The sequence below is a fragment of the Myotis daubentonii genome, chromosome 18 (assembly GCF_963259705.1).
Source record: "Myotis daubentonii chromosome 18, mMyoDau2.1, whole genome shotgun sequence".
Classification (NCBI taxonomy): Eukaryota; Metazoa; Chordata; class Mammalia; order Chiroptera; family Vespertilionidae; genus Myotis; species Myotis daubentonii.
In genome coordinates this window covers 26171982-26197875 of record NC_081857.1, presented here as the reverse complement: position 1 = coordinate 26197875, position 25894 = coordinate 26171982, and the positions used below count along the sequence as shown (strand labels likewise).

The following is a 25894-nucleotide window of genomic DNA, read 5'->3' as shown; positions in this document are numbered from 1 at the left end:
CTCCGTTTTAAATTTAAATTTGTAAATGAGATACCAAAACCTTGCATTCATATCCACCTCCTTCTGGGGACTGCTTAGTTGTTTGTAGATGACATCTTTTCTGTCCTCTTTCTCCTTGATCTTACCCATCTTTAGACCATGCTATTTTTCATTTGCACTTTCAGAAATGGCTCATAGGGACAAACAGGTTACACTTTCCATTCAAATCTAAATGCACCTTTATCTGTGAATTTCTTTAAGAATTTGAAGTATATTGGACACAACATTGTTTAAACTTAAGTTGTACAGCATGTAGATTTGATATTTATATATTGCAATATGATTGCCATTGTAGTGATAGCATCTCTGTCATGTCACATGATCATCTTTTTTGTGTGTGTTGTTGGAATAAAATAAGTTTGATGATTGTCATACAGAATTGCTGTACTGTGTTTTAGGTCTCCAGGAATTACTTATGTACTAGTTGCAAGTTTGTGCCCTTAAACATGATTTTAAAAAATTTTAATTGGATGGTAGAGATGAAAACAATTTATAATTTATTATAATATGGTTCTTAAAATCATTGGTGGATTTAAATTAACCACGCTTCTATTAGTTTGTATAATTTCTGGCTATCTTTTACTTAAGCTAACCTCAATATGATTTCTCAACTTTATTTATTAGCAATAATGAGGATATTATGACCTGCTGGGGGGGGGGGGGGTGGCAGGGGGGCGAATCAGTTAGCCTAGTACTGAAAATAGAAGTCGTAAAGTTCTGTAAAGTTTGTTGATTCCCACTGTGAAAAATGGATGTTGAGGGTTTAAGAGTGAAAAGTTTATGGAACTTGAGCTTAAGAAACATTTGGGTTAGTATGACTTGAGATTTGTTTGGACTGCCAAATTTAGAGACATTTTAATGATTCTTTACTGAAGCCATTGAAAGACATTAAAATAGGATATTTAGACTTGGAATTTTTTTGAAAAGGTGGTGATGAGATTGGGGAAGAGGATCGGTGCATGGCGGTGATTGGCAAAGGGTGTGCTGTATCTTTTGAAACCCTTCTTCCTTGGGAAATTAAAATATTGAAATTACAGCACTGACCCAGCTAGAGGTCTAACTTTTGCTTTAGTTATTTCCCAACATCTCCATTTCCCCTTCATCCACATAGGTACCTAAAGCCATTGCAGAATTAGACAAAAGGTTTGTAGAAGAGTTGATAAGCTCCTCTTAGTAGCCAATTTTGTCATCTTTGTCATTCATAAATTATTCCATTATAATTTTTTATTATTACCCATTTCCCACAAGTCTCTCAGTATTTAATAGAATTTCTGTTCATTTTTTTAAATTTCCAGGCAGTAATGTTAAAAAACCAAACCATAATTTTCACTGTACTTTCCCACCTCTGTGTTTCATGTAGGTGTCTTTCCCGAAATGCCTTTTTTTTTTTTTTTTTTTGGAGGGGGGCTGTGGAGAGGGCCTTACTTTAACACACTGCCCTAATTGAATGCTGACACTATGTTTTTGTACTAGGGGTTAGATTTGTACTTATTAGTATGTTTAAGAAGCAATTCCTCATTCCCAGTTCAGTTCTTTCTTTTACAGAGAAGTCACTGATTACGAGACTCTCCCTTTTTTAAGCTCTTATCAAAGGCTGTTTCAGCACATAGCCAGAGGAAGAGCTCAGTAGATCACTGCGCTGAGATCAGGGCAGTAGGTTCTCTGCCCTAGATGTGCCCAGTGTTATATGAGAAACAGAAACATAAACAGTTCATTTCAGTTTCCAGTTGTTGTAAGTGCTCAGCTAGAGAGATGCCAAAGGGCTGTGGGAATTTAGAGGAGGGCCACAAACCCAGCTCTTGGAAATCGGGAGAGTCTCCTAGTTTCTAACTAACTAGTTCCTGCCCCAGAAAAAGAATGATAAGAATTTCGTCAGGTTTTGGATGGTGAGGAGTGAGAGCAGAGGCAGGACATTGTTGGGAGAGGGAACAGCATGAGCCAGAGCTTGGAAACATGGTATGTGTTCTAGGAACACACAAGCAATTCTGTATCCCTGAAGCATAAAGTGGGAGGCAGGGAGTGGCAGGAATTATGGAAGATGAAGACTTGGGTAGTAGAAGAATTTTAGAGATTTTTAAAAGCATGCAGGGAAGCTTGAATTTTGTCATGTAGAGTCTATAAAAGGTCTTCAGCAGGGGAATGGTATCCTGAGGCATTTTAGTATTAGGTTTTTGGAGTGGTATGAAGGGTTGAATTGCAGAGGTAACAAGGTAGGAATTGGGGAGCTCTGTTAGGGGTTGCTCTGGGTAAGAGATGAGGGCGTGAACTAAAGCAGTCATAACAGGGAGGAAGAAATGGATTACATACATTTGAGGTAAAATAATCGAGATGGTAAAAAAGGAGTAGCATGGATTTTTTCAGGTTTCTAACTTGAGGACTGGGTGGATAGCAGTACCACCTGGTGAGAGAGAGCTAGGATGTAGGAAGAGGATGTTTGGAAAAGGAATAGACTATTCAAGTTTGGATTTAATTTTGTTTTACTTTACATGTCTTGGTCAATGAAGGAAGGAGAGATTCAACTTTTAAATATGCTTAATTTATTCTCAGCATTAATATAGGGTATCATTGGAGGGTTTTAAGGAACAGACTTGTTAGGAGAAGATGCTAAGAGCTAAAGATACACATCTTGGCAGCCATCAGCCCAAAACCATAAAAATAGCTGAAATTTCCCAAGATATACTTATAGAGAGATAAAAGGGAGACTGAGAAAAGAACGCTGGCAGCACCAGAATTTAATGGTGAGCAGAAGCAGCGTATCAAAGGAGACCAAGAATCAGAGAGATGGACAGAAGTGTGTCATTTGACAAACCAAAGAGAGGGTTTCAAGTGGCAGTGGTCTAAGGTGCCACATGCAGCAGAGAAATAAAAAATGGTAACTTGTGCCACAGCCATACCAATTTGATAAGTGAGAGAAGATAGAAAGGCCAACAGTTGATAACAGCAAAGATTTGAGGGCATATTCTATGCCAGGCTAAGAATAGCACGTGCATTATTTCATTTTTCTCCTAATAACACCATTTTACAGTATTGGTATTGAGGCACACCTGTTTTATCATTTTTCTAAGAACATACAACTTATAAACAAGGGACCTGGGATTACACTTGAGTAGCTTGACTTTGAAGTCCATACTCCAGGCAGTATACTGCAAAGTGTCATGCTTATTAACACTTATTGCTATCTACATCATGTGGTAAATGCTGCTCCTCCTTTGTGATAGTTTATATTACACTAACTAGCTTGACTAATGCCATCACTTCCTGAGTGAATGGATCCATGTTATTTCCTCACCTTTCTTTTTGTTCACCCGCTGACTCAAGAATATTAAGTATGAAATGCAGTAATACTGAAAGATCATTGGCTGTGGAAAGTGATCTAGGTTTGCAGTCACAAGTTGAGTGACTTTGGGCAAGTTAACTTCTGAGCTTTAGTTTCTTTATTTGTAAAAATTGAGTTAATACTTGTATATAAAAGTCTTGACAGATTAAAAAACTTTTTTCTTCTGGAGACATCAGATGCTTATGATTGGGCTGGCCATCCTCAGTTTATGCCACTTTTCGCACAGGTCCTCATCTCTGTTACACTTGATATCATTACTCTTTTATCTTACTAATCCTGGTGATAGGAGTGATAGTTTCACTACTGTTTACCCCCATGTTAGGCACTTACCCTGGAATATATTCAATGCATTTTCCAATCAACCTTCATGTATTTATTTAGATGTGTGTTTCCTTCCAAAGTAATATTTTGTTTATGGGTTTTAGAATTTACATAGATGCTAATACTATTGATCTCATTCTTTTTTCCTACTTTTCCCACTAAACACTTTTTTTTTTTAAAACTTGATTTAGTTAGTAGAATCATCATTAAAATGAATTCTAGCAGATGCCTTCAGGAAGGCCTCATGTCATTGATACACTCCATGAGTATTTATTGAGCACTGTGTGTAGGTTGTTTCTAAAGAGAGACTTCATGCCAAGAATGCTGTTGGGAGTATTCTGTTCCAGTTGCGTGTCTTTTGCTATCCCAGTTCTGTAGTCTAATTAGAGTGGTTTTGTAACAAATTTAATCATCTGGCAAGGTGAACTAGTTACCTTTAGGCTTTCTGGTTAATATGGTTATTCTTGGGTCACTTTTTTCCATATTGTATTTAAAACAATAGGACCCTTCAGGTATTTTGATAGGACTTATATTTGAGTGATGAATTACTTTGGAGAGAATTACTGTCTTTACATTGCTGTCACCAGCATTCCATCTGTTTTAATACTAAGTCTTCATTCACTTATCTCTTCATTTTATGATTGTTACCAAAGTTATAAATGGTGGTATTACTTAGGTTAATTTCTAAATTATTTTATACTTTTATTATTACTAATAGTATATCTCCCAAGTTGTTATTACTGGGGAGAAAAATATTGACTTTTTTGTTATATTTTTAAATTGAAATAATTTACACATAATGAAATCTACATATATTAACTATACATAGTTGGGTCAGTTTTGACAAATGCATGCATCTGTGTAGCCCACAACCCATCAAAATATAGAACATTTCCATTCCCCCAGAATGTTCTTTCATGTCCCTTTCTAGCAAATCCCCCAAAACATAAAGAGTGATTTGATTTCTATTACCATGGATTAGTTTGGCTAATTCTGGAATTTCATCTAAATGGAATTACACAGTGTTTGTTTTTATATCTGGGTTCTTTCATGCAGGTAAAGTTTCCAAGACTTATCCTTGTTGTTTCATTCATCAGTAATTTGCAAGTAGTAGTACATTGCAAGAAGTAGTACATTGTATGAATATACTGCAGTGTGTTTATTCTCCTGTTATTGGACATCTCAGCTGCTTTGAGTTTTTGTCTATTAGGAGTAAAAGCTACTGTGGATCTTTTTGTACAAGGCTTTTTATGGACTGTTTTTATTTCTCATTCCACTTAACAGTGGAATTGCACATGCTGAAACAGATGGATAGTGTATGCTTCTTCTGGATGTATTACCTGGAGAAAGACACAGATCACTTATGAAGGATTCTGGCTAGGAATATATAACCTGAATCTGGTCATGAGGAAACATCAGATAAACCTCAAATACGGATTATATTAGCCTATATAATAAAAGACTAATATGCAAATTAACCAAACGGCAGAACATCCGGTCGCTATGATGCGCACTGACCACAGGGAGCAGGCCTAAGCAATCAGTCAGACATCCCCCAAGGGCTCCAGGACTTCAAGAGGGTCCAGGCCAGGCTGAGGGACACCCCCCCCCCCAGGGCACAAATTTCATGCACTGGGCCTCTAATTTAAAAATAAAATGACTGTGTTCTTAAAAATGTCAGTGCTACATTAAGATAAAGGCCACGAACTATTCCAGATTAAAGAAGGCTGATGACAAATGCTGGACAAGACTCAATTTGTACTTGAGGTGGTGGGTGGGGATGCTATAAGGACATTATTGTGCTAAGAGACAAAACTGCATACAGATGATAAAGCATTGTGTCAGTGTAACATTTACTGAAGTTGATAACTGTACTGTGTTTATGTAAGAGAATATCCTCATTCTGTGGAAATACATGTTCATATACTTAGAAATTAATTACATGGAGAAAGGAAGAGAGGGAGGGAGAGCAAGGGTGCATGCCATAAGCAAATGGCAAATGGTGGAACAAATGGGTAAAATGTTAACAATAGGTTGATAATGGATAAAGAGTTTATGGATGTTCTTTGTATTCTACTGGCAATTCTTTTGAAAGTTTGAAATTATTTCCAAATAGCCCTAGCCAGTTTGGCTCAGTGGATAGAGCATTGGCCTGCAGACTGAAGGGTCCTGAGTTCAATTCCAGTCAAGGGCACATGCCTGGGTTGCAGGCTCGATCCCCAGTAGGGGGCATGCAGGAGGCAGCCAATCAGTGATTCTCTATCATCATTGATGTTTTCAACTCTCTCTGTCTCCCTTCCTCTCTGAAATCAATAAAAATATATATTTTTAAAAAAAGCCCCGGTTGGGATTTCCTCCTTCTCTTTATAAGGTGTTGGTTGGTTAAGCCACTCACATTTCTTTAATTATTAGTTTATTCCAATTTTTGTATACTTTGCGCCAATTTTGCTACTTTTCTAGAAACATTTATTTTTTTCTAAGTTGTAAAATATATTGGTATATATAGTTTGTAATATTTTATAATTTAAAACAATTTGTTTTGTCTGTAATTCTTTCATATTTTTATACCATAGTTTAATTTACATCCTCAACTCTCCTTAATTGGTTTTGCCAGAGTTTGTCTTTTTAATACTTTCTTCAAAGGACCAACTTTTGGTTTTCTTAATTTTCTTTGCCTTTTTTCTCTATTTCAGGGATTTCAGTCGTTTTTAGCCTTCCTTGTTCCTTTGGATTTACAGTGTCTTTTGTCATTTTCTGTGTTTGTCTTCAATGGCCTTCAAAAGCATAGTTTTCCTATTCTTTTATCTGTGTCCCACCAATTTTGACCTGTAAGTCTTCCGCTGTAATATTTCATAATGTTCCTTATTGTTTCCTCTAAATGAAGGATTATTCTGCTGCATAATTCTTTTGCCAGGGTTAGAATGTTGTTAGCTATCTTTCTGTTTCAAATTTTGTTGCAATGTGCTCAGAGAGTATAGTTTATTAGATTTTGATCTTTGGAATTTGAGTCTTCTTTTGAAGCTTTAGTAGATGGTCATTATTTGGGAAATATTTCATATAGTGTTTGAAAAGAATGTTAATTTGAATTTGTTGTAAAGTTCTATATATTTGGTCAAGCTTATTGCCTATATATAATACAAATCTCATGTTTCCTTAGGTTTTATCCATCTATTATTTTGTAAGGTGTAATTTAAAATAGGCAACCATAATTTTTTACAATTTTCTTTCCACCCTTATCAGTAATTTTGCATATTTTGTGATTTTGTTAGGCGCATATGTATTTATAATCATTATATCTTTTTACCAATAGATAATACATTTCTCTCTTAGTGACAGTGTTTTTTCAATTAACTTAAATTTGTCTACTTAATTAAAATTGATACTTTTAAGAAATACGTTTTTATTGATTTCAGAGAGGAAAGGAGAGGGAGAAAGAGATAGAAACATCAATGATGAGAAAGAATCATTGGCCCTGGCCGGCTTGGCTCAGTGGATAGAGCGTCAGCCTGTGGACTGAAGGGTCCCAGGTTCGATTCCGGCCAAGGGCACATGCCTGGGTTGTGGGCTCGATCCCCAGTGGGGGCTGTGCAGGAGGCAGCTGATCAATGATTCTCTCTCATCATTGATGTTTCTATCTCTCTCTCCTTCTCCCTTTCTCTCTGAAACCAATAAAGAAATATATTTAAAAAAAAAAAAAAGAAAGAATCATTGATGGGCCTGCCTCCTGCATGCCCCCTATTGGGGATTGAGCCCACAACCCAGGCATGTTCCCTTGACCGGAATCTAACCCGGGATCCTTCAGGCTTCAGGTGATGCTCTATCCACTGAGGCAAACCAGTTAGGGCAAAATTGCTACTTTTTAATATTTTGTCAGTATAACTTTACTTAGATTTTTAATGAGTTGAAAATTATGCCCAACAAGGCTCTGTATGTAACATAATATCTGGTACCTACTAAGGTAGCCTTAAGTGCTTATATAGTTTCTTCTATATAACTCAGAGGGAAACAATCTTAACTCGTTTGAAAGTTTGATAGACTCCAGTTCAGTTTTGCCTCCTACCTGACAATTATTGGCTTATTTGCATATCAACATATTCTTTATTGCACATTAACATGTCCTGAAATTTATTATTGCAAGATTTATTTGATAAGATTATAGAAAGTAATTGTTGAAGACAGCTAGTTCAGTATTATTTCTGTTAGGCAAATGTAAAATGCAATCATTCTGAGGCATTGATGTCATTAAAAAAATGGTGTTCCAGCAATCACTTTCACATTAAAGCTTGTTTTTTCTCAATGAAATCTTCCTTGGCACTTCAAGGCTTAATTTAGTTGCTATATTCTCAAGAAAAAATTTCCTGAGTCTTTCTCCTGTTCCCTTTGGTAAGAACTAATTGATACCCCCTCCTATCCTAACATTTAAACCTTAATGATTATTTTTAGAAACATAGTTGTAACGTATCCTTTAAAACATCAGAATGTCTGGCAATATTAGATTCTAGGTTGTCACTACAAGAAAACTTCAGTCACTACACATTCAAGTTGAAAACCTTCCTTCAAGAAAAAAACTATATAGAAATGTACTTTTTAAAATGAAAGCAATTAGATTTAAGAAAAGATTGAAGTTCTTCAAATATGCCTCTTGAATCTAGGCATTTACTTTATTCAGTGTTTTCATTCCTTCTGTACTTGTAGTATTTTTAAAAATTCTAGTATTAAGACTATACCTAAAAGAGTTTGTGTGGAAATTATAGGTAAATAACAAGTTTTTCTCATTAAAATAGATGAATACATGTGTGGTCTCTTAATATATCTTTTATCCTCATATATCTAATAATAGTAATAATGTACATTCTTGTCTTGTTTCAGATCTAAATAAGGGTATTTTTAGGTTTCTTCACAAAATGTGATACTGGCTTTCAAGCCTGTGTATTATGCATATATTTCCCATGTTAACTATCTACTTATTTTATTGACTTGTGGGATGTGTAAGTTTATCAGATGTTTTTAAGTGCCTGTGGAGATATTCGTATTTTTCCTTGCTGTTTTTGCATGGCAAAGCTAAATAAATAGATTTTATTATATTGAAATGACTTCTGAATATCTGCTTGATCATAATATTGATATATTATTTTTTGCTGTGTTCCTAGAGACTTTCTTCTTTAATGTTTTCTTTATGATTTCATAAGCTGTATTAACCTGTGGCATTCATTTGTTTGTGCTACTTCTATTAATTTTTGATGTCCCTACTATGTTCCCCATATAAACCCAATATGCTTTGAAATAGCATAGGTAGCTTTAGAGTTATTTGTTCTTAATTTTTTGGTAGAATTTAGAATAACATAGGCATCTGGTGCTTTCTGAGGTTAGTTAGCTCTTTGACAGCTTGCCCTGTTCCTTCTGGGATAATCATCAGATACTCCTTTTGTGAAGTCTTTCCTGTTTTACCTTCATGAAATTAATAATCCCTCAATAGGAATGCTGATAACAGTATGTTTTTTACTAGTGCTTTAAATTTAAAAAAATCCTTGTTTTAGGTACATTTGTCTTCATCATTAAATTAAGTTCTTAAGGGCATTAGATAGGAACCATCCTTGTGTTTATTCACCCAAATTCTAGCGCATAGTAGAGAATATGTTGGCTTAACATCTTTTACATCTTTTCCTTTTTTTTTTTTTTTTTGTGGTGGTGATAATGGATGTTTCACAGGCTTCCCAGTTGGCATGTGTGTTGTAAAGAGAGTTCTTCAGCTTCAGCTTCATCATATTACTCTCAAGATGACAGTTGCGCGCTAGAAAATGAAGATGTACAATTCCAGAAAAAGGTACTTTAAAGTTGATGATGTAATCTGTGTGTCAGCTTTCTAAGACTTCCTCAACATACTCAGAATAAAAGTAATTTCAATTCTGTGACATAATTTTTGGTGGTGGAGATTTGTGATTTTTTCTTGCTATAATCTGAGGAATTACTTGGGTAATTCTGAAATTAAGCTATCTCCAAGATATTTATATATTTGTTAGAGGCCCAATGCATGAAATTCATGCAAGAGGCTTGGCCCTCGTACCCACAGCTTCGTCCTGAAGGTCATTCGGCTGTCCGCTCTCACTAGCATATTACGCTTTTATTATTATTATAGATTCTTATTGCTTATATCTCAAATGTTGGGACATCCATAGTCCTACAGGAGGGAGAAAGATAGTACCTACTCAGGGACCTAAAAACTAGTGGCTCACTTTTAATGCACTAAATAGTTACAGGATTTCTAAAGAAATCCCAGTCTCATCAATTAAAAACTATTAGAAGTGAGGTTTATAGGGGGAGTCTGCAATCAGTGTCTGTGGAGTTTGTTTTATATAATTGGGTGGGATGAATAGAAGGAGTTCAGGAAACCTGATGGTCTCTAAATAATTTATTATTTTATTACTTTAAATGATAAAAAGTGAGTATTGACTAGATTTGTCTCCCCCCCACTCCCACCTGCAGAATTAAAGTACTTATTTTAAAATACAGAAGGAATTTATATTGACTATAAAATATTTATATTTATATCCTATTGCCCTCCTTATTCCCTTCCCAACTGTTTCTTGGGAAAATGTTCAGAACATTCCTTATAGGTATAGATAACACTATTATGTAGCGAACAAATTAATATTTTTATTTTCATTAAAATCCTATAAATATTCTACAGATAGACTTCCCCTTTGCCCCTCATAATATCTCTTGGATACCTTTTCATATTTCTGTATTCTGAAGAGCTACATTTTTATTTCATTATATAGATATATTATAATTTATTAAATGTTCCTTTATTGACTTGCATTGTGTCTCAGCTATGTGTGTATATGTGTTTGTGTGTACATTTGTGTGTGTTGTGTGTGAACACATATAATTATGTTATTTGGGGTTTTGGTACATTAGAAGGGATTATTTAAATTTTTGAGTTATGTAGAATATATTTCTGAGATGGAGCACTTAAAATTTTGAAGACTGTTGCTGAATATTTTTCCAAAAAGAGTATAATTTTATGCTTTCTCCCACAATCTGTAAGACTTAGATCCAATCTCTTCTTTGATGAGAAATTTGAAAACTGAATGTTATAAAAAGGAACTTAAAGCATTAAGGGGGAAAACATTCTTTTTGCAAACATTTAGGTACCTGTTATATGCTATCCAGGCTTAAATAGAAATGAGTGTGAACTTTACTTTTGTGAAATTTGTATTCTAAGAGATAGATTTAAAGACAAAGGTATCTGAAATCCTAACTTGAAAATGAGTGTCAAAAGAGATGACACAAAGAACTGTACATTTATTCATTTTTAAATATTTACTATGTGCCTAACACATAGGGGGGTGGTATGATTGAAGTGCTCATTAAGAAATCAAATGAGGTTTGTGACCTCATTTAGTGTATATATTAGGTGGAGTGCAAGGAGGGGCGTGCAGGAAGATAGATAATAAACATGTAAACAGATAAAAGCTATTAGAGTTAAATGCCTTCAAGACAGTGTGTTTGGGTTGTAAAATACAGAAAGAGATGGTCTTTAATATTGCTTCCGGACTGTTGTGTGAAACAGTTTTTATCAGTTAACCTTTTTGTTTGTTGCAATATAGGATGAACAAGAGGGACCTATCAGTGCCGAATTACCAGGAAAAGTGGGTTCAAACTTACCTGTCCCTCCAGAAGAACATAAGTTAAAAGATAACTATGTTGTGGATGTACAAGTAAGTTATATTGCTTTGAATTTTAATGATATGCCTTTTCTAACTACTTCATAAGATAGGAAATCTCTGTTTGGTTACAGTATTGATAACTTTTCTTTTTGAAGTACTGTTCAACTGGCCTTAATACTATTCACCTGCTAAGACTACTACTGCTTTTGAGAAAATGCACAATTACTGATTGAATAGTAAGTGAGACCATTTTCTCTGTGGTGAAAGTTTGGGTGTAAGTGCTCATTTCTTCTTAGGTTTTATTTTGGCTCACTACAATAATCTTCTCCAGATTTTCAGGTGTTAGGAAATTTTTTTCTGACAACAAAAAATAAGTATTTGTGTGTAGAACACAGTATTTTGATAACAAAGTTTAGTCGCTTTTGTGGAATATGAATTAATAATAGGTTAAAATGTTTTCCTTTTTTCTCTCATATGTTATTTTTCATTTTGTACCCCAGATTTTATGAAAGATACTAAAAACTAGACCAGAAAGTAAGTTGACCAGAATGCTGAAGCATCTGGAAACCATTTAATACCAGACATGGCTGAAGGAACTGGGGATATTTGAGCTGGAAGAAGGACTTAGGAAAAATTATCTCACATATTAACAAATAAATTTCAGCTCAAAATGAGGGAAAATTCTCTTTTTTAAATTCAGGTAGAGCTATTTTATGACTCAATTGGGTTATTTAAGGAGATATAGTAAGTTTCATTTTGTTGGGTTCTGGGAGACATTTGTCAAAGATTTGTGCCTGAGAGTAAGAGAAAAATGATCTCTCTAGCTCTTCTAATTATGTGACTTTCCTGAACAGTCCTACCATTGTTCATTTTCTAGAATTTTTCACATCAGGCATACTCTTGCTCAAACACTTTGAAGTGCTTATTGCATATCTTATAGACCCGTGCTGTTCAATATTGTGGCCACTGGCTACATGTGACTGTTGAGCCCTGGAAATTCAGCTAGTCCAAATTGAGATTTGCAATAATTACAAAATGTACATCAGATTTAGTTTGTAAAAGAAAAGGGTGCAAAATACCTCAAATTTTTACATTAAATACATGTTGAAATGATAATACAATATTTGTTAACAATGTAATAATAGTCCTTGTTCTTAAGGACAAGGAATTATAATTTTTATAATTATAATTTGCATGAAGTGCAAACGATTTGCATTCCATTGTGAATTTTTCATTTCAGTGAAAATAATTTGCCAAATGGTCACATTTTGTATTCTGACTATGCCTTGTATTTTCTTTCTGCTCACATACTGGCCCTCCTTTTCTTCAGGGTCCTAGTTTTTCTAGTCCATAGTCTCTTTTCTCTGAACTGAGCATGCGTACCTCTCACTTGATGTTCATTTAGTAAGCATTAAATGTCTACTGCATGCTAGGTACTGGGAATATGAAGATCAAGAGAATATAAATGTAGTCTTTACTCAAGGTGTTTATAGAAGAGTTGAGGAAGAAGAGAGGTATGAGGTCTTACAGATGCTGTGATAAAATTGTACAGGGAACATTGGAGCCTAGAGGAAGAGGAATAGCTAATTCTATTTAGGGTTGGCTGGGGGGGAGGAGGTACTGATAGGGGTTTTCAAACATGAGTAGATATTAGGTAGATTTCAGACTGTGTTTGGGAGGGTCAAATGGCTCAGTACACCCAGGACTGAAGGAGCAGCGAGATTCCTAATGACCTTCTAATGTTACTTGTACATGCCTTGTGGTGTTTTTGATATTCATTATCTTTTTAACTGCTCAAGGGCAAGAACTGTGTGTTGTTTTATTTTGTATATTTGCATAGGATTTCTATGTTGCTAGTAGGATTATTTAATTACAGTAAGAGGGAACTATTTGTGGGTCCAAAATAGGAAATAGGACAGACAAAAGATAAGCTTCTTTGTCCTCGTTTATGTATTTTAATATTAATTATATTCCTTAGGGTGGTAATATTGGAAGAAAGGATTTTCACTCTTTTGGTGAACATTCTTTATATTGACACTTTTGAGGTATACTTTTTAAATAGTCCTGTTCAGCTAAAGAGAATTTATTAATCAACATTTAATATAAATTTCTTTCAAACAGAATACAGAGTCAAAAACGTTAAGTCCACCTGTTATTGAGACACACTCTACAATTGATCTACATGAAGATTCTTCCGGTATAGTGGGCAGTGAAAACATTGAAAATATTTCCAGTTCATCTACCTCAGAGATCATTCCAATCTCAAAACTTGAGTAAGTGATAGAAAGAGTGAAAAGAAAAAGAATATCATTAGATAGAAAAATTTCTTTATACAATCAGTCAGCTTGCTACTCACATTTGAAGTTTACGCTGTATAGCAGACCTAAGTTATAATGCCTATGTTTTTATTATTTTTTAGTATAATAATCTTAGAATGATTATTTTGCTGTCTAACGCAGTGAAACTGATTAGATTCCAGCCATGAAATCTCTATATCATTTAGGTAAAGTGAGGTTCTAGTTATTTAAGAAACATAATACTTGAGTAATCTTTTCTATAATTATCAAAAATTCAAATGTCAGATTAGTCATTGCATTAAGTATCACTATGTCATTCCAATATATAGTTATGTGTTTGTGTGAATACCTACCTTTTTCAAATTGGATAATAAATATTCAGAACACTTAGGCTTAAAGTTATCTTAATTTAGAAAACCTATTATGAAATTCTCCTAGTTCCTTGGAGCAATAGTACAAAGAACAAATAAAATTTCCTTAATACTACTTTAAGGATTTCCTTTATCAAATGAGTTAAAATATATATATATAGTGCATAGGACAAAATCTGGCACATAGTAAGAATATATGTGTCAGTTAATATTATTATCATTGCTTTTTCTTTCTTTTTTTTTTTTTTTTTCCACAAGCACTTAAAAAAACACACCACACCTATTCTTCTTAAGAATGTAAGGGCCGGGGTGAAGGAACTGTACACAGAGATGTTCCCGTTACCATTTAGGAGATATGCTTAGTATTTAAAAATGTTAAATACTAAATGCTTGTTCCAGAAAGAATTCAAGGCTAGATAGTATATATCTGAACAGTATCTTATTTTCTCATTATATTGAACATGACTCTCTAGTGAAATGTAAATGATGTAGGGAAAAGTATTCTTTTCTGGCTTAGATTATGTTTTGGAAATCACTGATACCATTTTTAACTTATTCTACGTAACGTGAATAAAATTACCAGCTTGTTGTTTTTTTGTTTCTATTTTTAGTGAAATAGAAAAATCTGGTACTATTCCTATAGCCAAGCCACGCGAAACTGAGCAACCTGAAACTGACTGTGAAGTTGGTGAGGCCCTGGATGCCAGTGTTCCCACTGATCAGCCTTCCTTTGTCAGTCCCCATGAAAGGTGGGTGTGAGCAGCGGTTGCCTTTGTATGACTCTGTAGTAACAGCAGTGTCGTATTCGACTGGGCTTTGGGGGACGCTTGATTCCACTTTCTGATTGAGAGAAAGCTGATCCCCATGTGCTTCTTTTTGCGGTTTACTTTGTATGTGATAATTGTAACAGTTTAGATTGTATAAATTTGTTATTTAATTAAAATTTGTTTAAATGTCTCTCTTGGTTTCAAATAGCCTTGTTGGCCAGCATATAGAAAATGTGTCGTCTGCACATGGCAAAGGAAAGATAACAAAATCAGAATTTACATCAAAAGTTTCAGCAAGTGATCAGGGTGGTGGTGATCCAAAATCTGCATTGAATGCTTCAGATAATTTAAATTTAAAAAATGAGGTAGGTGTTACGCATTGCACTATTTTCTAATTTGTTATTACAACACATTTTTGTTGTTAGCTAATCTTGTAATTTGCTAATCATATTTGCCATAAAATCAGAGGTTAAGTAGTTAATGAAGAATGTGAAACAGAAGGGAGCTGTGCCTCCCTGAGAGCAAGTTTATACTTCATGGTACTGTTGCCAGTACACTGTTTATGTGTAAGTTGTTCCTCATATGAACTCTTTGATTACATGCAATTAAGTGGCTTTCTGCCACTATCATCCTTTGATATCAGATACATAAAGTCTTTATTTAATTAAGCAGGTTTTAGAGAGCTATATAAAAGCAGCTATGACTATTAAATTTAAGTATCTTCAGAATATTAGTTTAACTGAATAATACAAGGTTAAATTTAGGCTCTTCAACCAGAATTATTTCAAAGGGATGTTTACCTTTCATTATTTGTGTGTGAAATACTAGACCGGCTTACTATATGGAAGAGTGATTCTTACCATAAAAACGGCTCATCCCAGTGTGGCAGTTAACTTTCCTTTCTCCTGAGTTCTACTTTGATTTCAGATAAAGGCCAAAAATGTCCTCTTTGGAACTATTTAAAATGTAAAGAATGTCTTTTTATTCTGTGAAAGTTAAAATCTTTGTTTCTTTCAGAGTTCTGATTATATAAAACCAGAAGAAATTGACCCTGCATCTGTAACAAGTCCCAAAGACCCAGAAGATATACCAACATTTGATGAGTGGAAGAAAAAAGTTATGGAAGTAGAAAAAGAAAAAAGTAAGATAGCACTGTGATTCCTTTTTATTTTCTTTTTATAAAGGAACTGTTAAATATACTTTTCTCTTTTTAATTAGTAAAATAAAAGAAAACTTTTTAAAAATAATACTAAAATGCTATTAATTACCCACATGTAATTTTTCTGTGTATAATTATATACAGATTAATTCTAATTAAAATTCATTCTTGTAAATTACTCAGTGAGGATAAAAGATAGCAAGGTAAAGATAGCAGAGCAGTGATTTCATCTCAATTTATGAGAGAAAAATTAAGGTATGGGAAGTTCTGAGTCATAAAGCTTTAAACTGTAAATACAGTTGGACTAAAGTTATTAACTTTCTTTTTGCTCTTGTAGACCAATTCTCAGAGTTAAGAATTCTTAATATTGGGGACAAAGGTATAGGATAGTAGCATTCATCCTTAATAGAAATAAATATGTATTTTATATTTTTAAGAGCTTTGATTCTTGTGGATGAACTTCACTTTGTGTTATTTAAGCATAAGTTAAGCAATGTCGATTTTTGTAGCTAATTTGTGTGATTGGCGTATTTTAAAGCCATTGAGGTGAAGCATTTTGAATCTCTCAATGGGTTTTAAAAATAATCTCTTAAGCATTAAAACCTGTTCGTTTCTAGACAACATCCTGTTGCTTTTGAGATCATTATGTTGCTGGATTATTTTCAATCATAATCATCATATATATGTTTGTAATAAGGTTTGTCTGCGGGCCAGTCGATGCATGCATCTTCTAATGGAGGTCTACATGCCACAAAAAAGGTCCAGAAAAATCGAAATAATTATGCCTCAGTAGAATGTGGTGCCAAAATTTTGGCAGCTAATCCAGAAGCCAAGGTACTTAAGTATAAAATTTTTCTACACATATAGGAAGCTAGTGACTTTAATAAATATAGGCAGTGATTTTCTGGGGACTATATTTTAACATGAGCTGTTTCCTAATGCACTAATAAATGTAGGATTATGCTTTTAAAGATCTCTTGTGTGAATTAAGTTATATTTGTTGATATACTGCACTCTTTATTTTTTTTCTTTTGAAGACTATTTTTTTAGAGCAGTTTTAAGTTCATAGCAAATTAAGAGGGAGGCACAGAGATTTCCCATTCCTCTTCCCCTTACACATTACATTGCCTCCTCCATTATCAGTATATCCCCCACTAGAGTGATACATTTATTACAGTTGATGAACTTACACTGCCACATTATTATCATGCAAAGCCCATAGTTTCCAATCATACATTTGGTGGATTTAGACAAATATGTAATGACATGTATCCATCATTTTGGTATGCAGGGTATTTTCACTGCCCTAAATATCCTCTGTGCTCTGCCTATTCATCCCTTCTTCACCCAATCCCTGGCCACCACTGATCTTTTTAGTACCTAATAGTTTTTTCTTCAGAATGTCAAGTAGTTGGAATCATACAGTATGTAGCCTTTAAGATTGGCTTCTTTTACTTAGTAACATGCATTTAAGTTTTGTCCCAGTCTTCTCATGCCTTGTTGGCTCATTTCTTTTTAGTGCTGAATAATATTCCATTGTCTGGATGTATATCACAGTTTATCCCTTTACCTACTTAAGGACATGTTCCTTGTTTTTAATAAACCTGTGTGAAATTTTTAAAAGGAAATAGCCAATAGAGAATCATTTTTCTTTATAGTAATAGACATTTGATTTCAAATGTGTTGTTGTAAGGCTAACAGTGCTATAGCCATAACTGGTAATTTTTAGCCAAATTAGTGTTTTTTCCCAAATGAGTATTTCAGAGTCAGGTGTGTTTTAAGATCTAAAAAATATAAAAATCCTAGAAAGCTTTAGAATTGAAATAAATATTTTTACTTAAGTAATTTATTCCTTCCCCTCTTTTTAAACTAGAGTACATCTGCTATTCTTATAGAAAATATGGATCTTTATATGTTGAACCCTTGCAGCACTAAGATTTGGTAAGTAATATAAAATTTAATACAACACACTCTATATATCCTATATAATAAAAGGCTAATATGCAAGTTGTCCTCTTGGGAGTTTGACTGACCAGGAGTTTGACCGCTTGCTATGACGTGTGCTGACCACTAGGGGGCGGGGCGGACCGAAGGCAGGCCCCGGCCAACAGCCAGAAGGCCCTGATCGGCCCTGATCGCAGGCCAGGCCTAGGGACCCTACCCGTGCATGAAATTTTCGTGTATTGGGCTTCTAGTATGTACATATTATATTAAACTTTTGTATTGGGGTTAGATTGCTTTGTTCATGTAGTCACTTAACAAGCACTTGTGATTGATTGGTGCTGGTAATGTACTTAACCTTAGGTCCTGAGATACAAAATTAGGACAAAATGCTTTTCCTATGAAGGAGGTAAAAAACAAAACAAAAACCCCAAACCAAACTGGTGACATCTAGCAGGGTTCTGTTACTAAAAGACAGAGAAGAAAATGTGAAATAACCAATTAGTGTTTATTAAATAATTCTATAAAATGGAGATAATAGCCTTTGCAGTTTAAGGATGGATTAAATAATCTAAATGGTATCTGACCCAGGGTGAGCATTCAGCATTCAGCGCAAGTCAACTTGCTTGCTTCATGAGTATCTCTTTGACACCTGATTGTTTTTACCATTTCCTAGAACTTGATTCTGTTGTTGTCCAAGATTAAACACAATATGTTAATTTTAATGCTTTTGATTTATTTAACATTTAATTGTCGGTATATGATCTAGTTTATTGAAGTATTGTGTGCTAGATGTCATGAGTATTTCTTTTCTCCAAATGCCATATACAGTTTTAGTTTACACACATGGCATCATATTTTTCATTATTTTCTAAACAGCAAGATTTGTGGCATTTTTCCATGTCCATAAATATAGGTCTCTGGCATAATTTTTTAATAACAGCTTTATTGCCTGGCCAGCGTGGCTCAGTGGCTGAGTGTTGACCGATGAACCAGGAGGTCATGGTTCAATTCCCAGTCAGGGCACATTCCCGGCTTGTGGCCTTGATCCCCAGTGGGGGGCGTGCAAGAGTCATCTCATCATTGATATTTTTATTGCTCTCTTCCTCTCCTTCCTCTCTGGAAAAAAAAAACACACATTAAAAAATAAAAATAAAAACAGCTTTATTGAGGCATCATTGGAATACAATGAACTACATGTACACTAAACTGCAACATGTCAAAGTGTACAGTTAGTTCTCTTTGACATTTTATGTATGATACCGTAACCCAATAAAGATAGAGAATATATCCATCTCCCCCCAAAATTTTCATGTGCTCCTTTATAATTTTTCCTCCTACCCTCCTCACCACAGCAATTACAGATCTGTTTTTTATCACTATGAATTACATTTTCCACATTTCTATAAAATGGGAATGTATAGTTTCTTGTGCCATTTTTAACAGCTGTCTGGTATTTTATTGTCTGAGTGGGCAATGAAATCAGTCCTCCTTTGTGAATCCTCTATGCCAGTGCTCGGCAAACTCATTAGTCAACAGAGCCAAATATCAACAGTACAACGATTGAAATTTCTTTTGAGAGCCAAATTTTTTAAACTTAAACTATATAGGTAGGTACATTGTTATTAACTTAATTAGGGTACTCCTAAGGCTTAGGAAGAGCCACACTCAAGGGGCCAAAGAGCCACATGTGGCTCGAGAGCCGCAGTTTGCCGACCACGGCCTATGCTAACCATTTAGGTTGACTACCATCCTCAAACCCCAAACTGTGCTTTGATGTATTAAAATATATCAACAAGAATGAATGTTTGGAGTTATGTATCCTTAGGATAAATTTCTAAAAGTGTATTGCTAAATCAAAGGCTGGGTATCTTTTGAGACAATATATATGCCAAACTGCCCTAGACTAGTCAGTTTATACTAATCACTAGCTGTTCATAGTGAAGTCATTTCTTCTCCAAGAATGACCTTTCTCATTAAAAAAAAATAATCTTTTAAAAAATATTATGGCATAAAATCAAGATCTGTTTATTTGGAGTCTCCCCTCCCCCACTAAAGATATGCTTGGGAAATATTGTTGTTCCCTTATAGATAACTAAGGCTGAAAATCCTCCTCCTTCCTTTTTAAACAAGTCACTTTATGAACATCTGGTTTATGCAAACTATTAATGTAATGTTTAATATGAACTGTTTTAATTGGTTTATCTAAATTGTCTTGTTTTTTTTTTTTTTTGAAGGTTTGTTATTGAACTTTGTGAACCAATTCAAGTAAAGCAGTTTGATATTGCAAATTATGAATTATTTTCTTCTACCCCTAAAGACTTTCTGGTTTCTATCAGTGACAGGTAAATTCTAAATTGGTTTCTATAACATTTATGCTGGATCTCTAGAATAAAATTTTTTTAACTGGATCACTTTTTAAAATATTAATTATTTTATGTTTTATATTAATGTATTAATTTATAGGACCAGTAATAATACTACTGTAGTGTAGGCACTTGTTAAGTAGTTTACTTTTATTAACTCATCTAGTGCTTCTAACAACAATATATTAATTGCCTTCTAAGATGAGTTCTTTTGAATGTTCTTAAAAAAATGAGTAATTTATATCATGAATTTATATAAATGAGGTATATTTTTGTTAAAGTATATTTTGAAACTTTTTTGTTGGTGTGTGTGATGATAAAAGAAATATTAAGCATACTTTGTAAGGAATTCAGTAAAGAGCCACAATTCTGTCAACCAAAGATAACTATTATTAACATGTTACATATTCCTTCATCTTTTCTATATATTTATTTACTAATCCTACAAGTAAATTCAGTTTTTACTGCTTACATCCTGAGAATATTCTTTTGTCTTTTAAACAGATTATTTTAAATGAGTACTTAATATTTTCTCCCCAATGGAAGAGTTTATTCATTCTATAAATACTTTTTGAGTGCCAACAGTGTGCCATGTAGGATGCTGTTATTTATTTAACCATCCTTCTATTATTGATCATGAAGGGTTTTCCATGGCATTTCTTCCCCACCCCACACTGAGCATTAAATATTTTGAAAATTAATCTTCAAAACCTCTGAGAATTCCATCCATTTTTTCCTCCACTAATCTTGCTCAGATCACTTTTCTCTAAGCTCTAAATATTTATAATGTCAAATGGCCATATCAGCTCTGACAGTGTGTGTGTTGTGTTTTTGTGATAATAGAGCACATGCTATAATAAATAATAATTTTAGGTTTTTTATATTAGATTTCCTTTTCAAGATTGTATAGCTATGTTTGAATTGTGAAATGCAAATGTGATTTTAAAGGGTCTCTTCTGTTTCCCTGTCCATCAGTATTTTTATTTATACTTTATTTCATCATGCACTGGTCAGCACAGGAAGAGTAGCACCTCCTTCTTCCACAACAATCTGGCAACTTCCTGCTTTACAACCTCCAGTTTACTTGAAAGCCCTCTCAAGAAGCGCAATCCTAATCCCATTTTCATCTTCTTGTCTTCCCTTCTATTTGATAATGGTGTGATTTTTTCAAAACGTTCTTTCTCCCTAAAAAGGAACCTGTCAGAGTTTTAGTTGGAAAAGAAAATGTATGTATTCCACTCAATATTTAACTCACATTTAAACTACGTTAAGTCACTGTGTTCACCTGGAGCGGAAAAAAGTATTAATGATATGTTTTGAAGATGTGATGGGACCTCTCAATATGTGTTTCATGATTTTTTTACAAGAATATTTCTATTTTCTAGGTATCCCACAAATAAGTGGATTAAACTAGGGACTTTCCATGGTAGAGATGAGAGGAATGTCCAGAGTTTCCCTTTAGATGAACAGATGTATGCAAAATATGTGAAGGTAATGTTTACACATATGAGACAGTGTTCCAGAATGAAAACACACCTGTTACTCATACTTTATAACCTCACTACACCTGCTTAGAAATTAGAAAAATTAAGTGGAAATTTACAGAAGTATAACATTTAATTAAAAAAATTTTACTTGGATATATTATTTTCTGAGACAAAAGTAATATATTCCCTTTGGTGTTACTGGAAACCTAGGCCAGTTTTTTTATATTTGTGGGAGTCTTTATATAAAAGCTCATCTTCATAATACCATATTTCTCATTTCAAAACCTATATCTGTTAGTCACTGAAGTCTTTAAAGCAGGTCTGACTTCTTATTAGAATCTGATTTTTGAGCCATTTCAACTTTACTATCCAGTTATTTGTTGTTATAGATGTTGCCTTTTATGTTCAAGTAAAATAGTCTGTGTCCAAATACCAAATAAAGTCAACTTTTAAATGTTTTTATTCGGTATCCCTGCTGCTTTCTCTACCAATAAGTCAAGTAGAATTATCACTCTTGAATTGATTTAGACCAGTGATGGCGAACCTATGACACGCGTGTCAGAGGTGACACGCGAACTCATTTTTTTGGTTGATTTTTCTTTGTTAAATGGCATTTAAATATATAAAATAAATATCAAAAATATAAATCTTTGTTTTACTATGGTTGCAAATATCAAAAAATTTCTATATGTGACATGGCACCAGAGTTAAGTTAGGGTTTTTCAAAATGCTGACATGCCGAGCTCAAAAGGTTCGCTATCACTGATTTATACTAAATATGGGAATTTTCTACTCTTCTCCTCCTTCCTTTTTTTTCTTTAAAATTATAGCCATACTTTAAAGTACCATTGTGTCCATAATATGACCTTCTGGAATGACAACAGCTCTAATTTCTCCCTTTTATTCCTAAAATGTGGAAACTTATAGCTACTAATTATCTTGTGGGATTTTACTGTCTGTGTCTTGTTAAACATATATTAAATTGGCTTTTATAAGTGGGTAAACTTGTAGTATTCTTACTCTCAGTACAAACATGCTAAATTCTATTTTTAAAATAGCTGTTATTCTCAGAAAAATGAAGGTACATTTTCAGTTCCTTTTAAAATGAATACTGAAATAATGGTTTAATGGCCTTTTTATATTAGCACAGTTTCTACACTGTGATGAGGGAAAGCATTGACAATTATTTGGCAGGTGATACAGTTGTATTTAATTTTATAATTCATACAGTTCACATGTTATGAAATAATTCTGAGGATCCTCTTTTATACCGTCTACTTTGTTAATAATGAAACAGCATTTTCTTGTAGCATAAAAATATGACAGAAAAATCTCCCTACCTCGTCTCTTTGATGGTGGGAGACGATAGAGCATTTTGACAATTAGTTTTCTAAAAAGTCCTTTTTAGTAGAATTATGTCTAAAACCAAAAAACTTTAAATGTCATTAAATTTACCTTGATTTTTCATATCCCAAAAGAACTAAACCCAAATCTACAAAGTGCTCTTTAGTGTCTTATATTTTTAAAGTGGGTTGATCTGTATATCTTCTAGTGCTTAAAGTTAATGCCTGCGTTATCAGAGTATACCAAAAATTCATGCTTCCCCTAAAACAATTTATGTACAATATTGTAAAATAATATTTCATTTTATGCTAGTTAATCATTTTTTTCAGTATGTACATATGTATATCAACATATGTCTTAGTATATAAATTCATATGTAGGTATATATATGATACATAACAATATTTAAAGTAATATAAGCCACAGGTTGTTTCTAGAGACGTTTTACTTTTAGAAAACTTTCTTACCTGAGAAATAAAACAGCAGCAATGAATTTTAGGTTAACTTAATAGACTTAAAGTTAATTTATTTAATCACAGTGAGATTGTACTTTCTAGTTGTGATGATAAAAATTTAAATCATTGCTTTGATTTCTGTAAAGAATTAAGGGTACTACAATTTTATCCATCAAAGTACATTGCTTTCTGTACTTTGTGCAATAAAATTTACAAATATTAAATGTTGCTTATGGCATGTAATCCAGACTTTGGAACTGATTTCTTTTTCTTTTCCTTTCTCTTGCTTCAGATGTTCATCAAGTACATAAAGGTTAGCAACCTTCTCTTTTGCAATATTGGATAATAGGGCATGGCATACTACTGCATGGCAAAAAACACAAACCTTTACAAGTACTGATTTTGGGGAAATGAGAACTTTATTTTTAGAAATGTTATAAATGAAAATCTGAGTACATTGTTGGATAATCTCAGAACACGGTGTTAATTTCCCATTTCATATGCTTTTATTCTTAGGTGGAGTTGGTGTCCCATTTTGGATCAGAGCACTTTTGTCCATTAAGCCTTATAAGGTAACACAGAACAAAATACATTTCTGAGTGGTTTATAAATAAAGTGATACACAAAAATCCCAGTATGTTTAAAGTGAAGAAGTAATTTTCTATTATGTGAAGTTAATACCATGGAAATATAAGCTCCTAAACCTTTTTTGCTCTTGAATACATTTTAAGAAAATGTCAAAATTTCCTCTGTTAAGTAAAAATAACTATCATTTTATGTGTTGGGTTTAGTTTACTTGCTATTTTGCTATCACAGTAATGCAGGAGACATTTTAGACTACTATCAGAACTTGGTCATTATATTTGTAAATGCCTTAAATAGATTAATTTTACATTAACAGTGGCTGACTGCAGTGTAAGGAGCAGTCTTTTTTTTTTTAATATATATATTTTTTATTGATTTCAGAGAGGAAGGAAGAGGGAGAGAGAGAGAGAAACATCAATGATGAGAATCATTGATCAGCTGCCTCCTGCATGCCCCCACTGGGGATTGAGCCTGCAACCTGGGCATGTGCCCTTGACCAGAATCGAACCTGGGACCCCTCAGTCTGCAGGCCGACGCTCTACCCACTGAGCCAAACCAGCCAGGGCAGGAGCTGTCATTTTGAAGTCCAAAAGCTAATGGTCCTCAAAACATGACCAAAGTTAATATATTTCATCATTTTTTGTGAAGAGATGACTCTTAACTCTGTTTTGTTTTGAGAATCTTTAATGAAGTTGTTGTTAAATAGGGTATTTGGCACTAGCATGGTGGAAGAATATGAAGAAATTGCTGATTCCCAGTATCAGTCAGAACGGCAAGAATTATTTGATGAGGAGTATGGTAAGTGAGTATTATGTATATACTAGAGGCCCGGTGCATGAAATTGATGGCGGGGGGGGGGGGGGCGGGTGGGGGTTGGGGTGGGCGTCCTCCCTCAGCCCGACCTGCACCCTCTTGCAATCCGGGACCACTGGCTCCTAACCGCTGGCCTGTCTGATTGCCCATAACCACTCTGCCTGCCTACCTCATCGCCCTTAACTGCTTACCTGCCTGCCTCATCGCCCCTAACCACTCTGCCTGCCTACCTCATTGCCCGTAATCACTCGTCTGCCTGTCTGATCACCCCTAACCACTTGCCTGCCTGCCTGATCATCCCTAACCACTCGCTTGCCTGCATTATCCCTCTAACCACTCTGCCTACCTGCCTGATTGCCCCTAACTGCTTGCCTGCCTGCCTGATCACCCCTAACCACCTCTGCCTCGGCCCCTGTTGTGGCTTCATCCAGAAGGTCGTTTGGCTGTCCGGTCTAATTAGCATATTATGCTTTTATTATTATAGATTTTTTCTTTTTTAAATTGTATAGTAATGGGTAACTATAGATCAGTTTAAAAAATTAATATGATGGTTATCTTTATACTTTAGGTTTGTTGTTTTCAACCTTAACTAATTTTTTCTTAAACCTATTTTCTAAAATGATTTTCTACTTTGTAACTTGAGTTGTCTTCCAATCAGTATTTGTAATTGGAGCTCCCTTCCATAATATCTGTGCTGTAAATTACAATTCTTTGTCTATGCCAGGCCCAAAACCTATTAAACTCATAAGATAACTGAAATAGTAGAATTGAGTATTAATTCCTTTGATTTGCTTTGGAGCCAAAAGCAAGCACATTGAAGCCTGAGACTTTGCAAAACGCCTGTGAGCCTGAAGGATTAGGAGGGTTTATGACACTCTCCATTTCTACTTTATCAATTCCTACCTAGTTTTAAGATCTCCTAAACCATAATCTGAACAATTT

At 34.1% G+C, this 25894-nt stretch overlaps 1 protein-coding gene across 7 annotated transcripts in view; it reads left to right on the top strand.

Annotated features, from left to right (window-relative positions):
• SUCO (SUN domain containing ossification factor) overlaps window positions 1-25894 on the top strand; it is a 52538-nt gene that overhangs the window by 1472 nt on the left and 25172 nt on the right. For 4 of the 7 annotated variants that reach the window (XR_009449794.1, XM_059673634.1, XM_059673631.1 and 1 more), the window contains exons 2-14: window positions 9407-9521; window positions 11308-11418; window positions 13489-13640; window positions 14647-14784; window positions 15011-15167; window positions 15820-15943; window positions 16659-16795; window positions 17835-17902; window positions 20140-20247; window positions 21654-21759; window positions 23847-23867; window positions 24071-24126; window positions 24846-24937. Coding sequence is in view for 6 of the 7 variants with exons in the window: in XM_059673634.1 (XP_059529617.1) it covers window positions 9407-9521; window positions 11308-11418; window positions 13489-13640; window positions 14647-14784; window positions 15011-15167; window positions 15820-15943; window positions 16659-16795; window positions 17835-17902; window positions 20140-20247; window positions 21654-21759; window positions 23847-23867; window positions 24071-24126; window positions 24846-24937 (1385 nt within the window). In the remaining variant the exon portion in view is untranslated. Of the gene's footprint in view, window positions 1-9406; window positions 9522-11307; window positions 11419-13488; window positions 13641-14646; window positions 14785-15010; window positions 15168-15819; window positions 15945-16658; window positions 16796-17834; window positions 17903-20139; window positions 20248-21653; window positions 21760-23846; window positions 23868-24070; window positions 24127-24845; window positions 24938-25894 lie in introns of those variants that run through there. The other 3 variants (XM_059673632.1, XM_059673633.1, XM_059673635.1) reach the window with 3 other exon arrangements.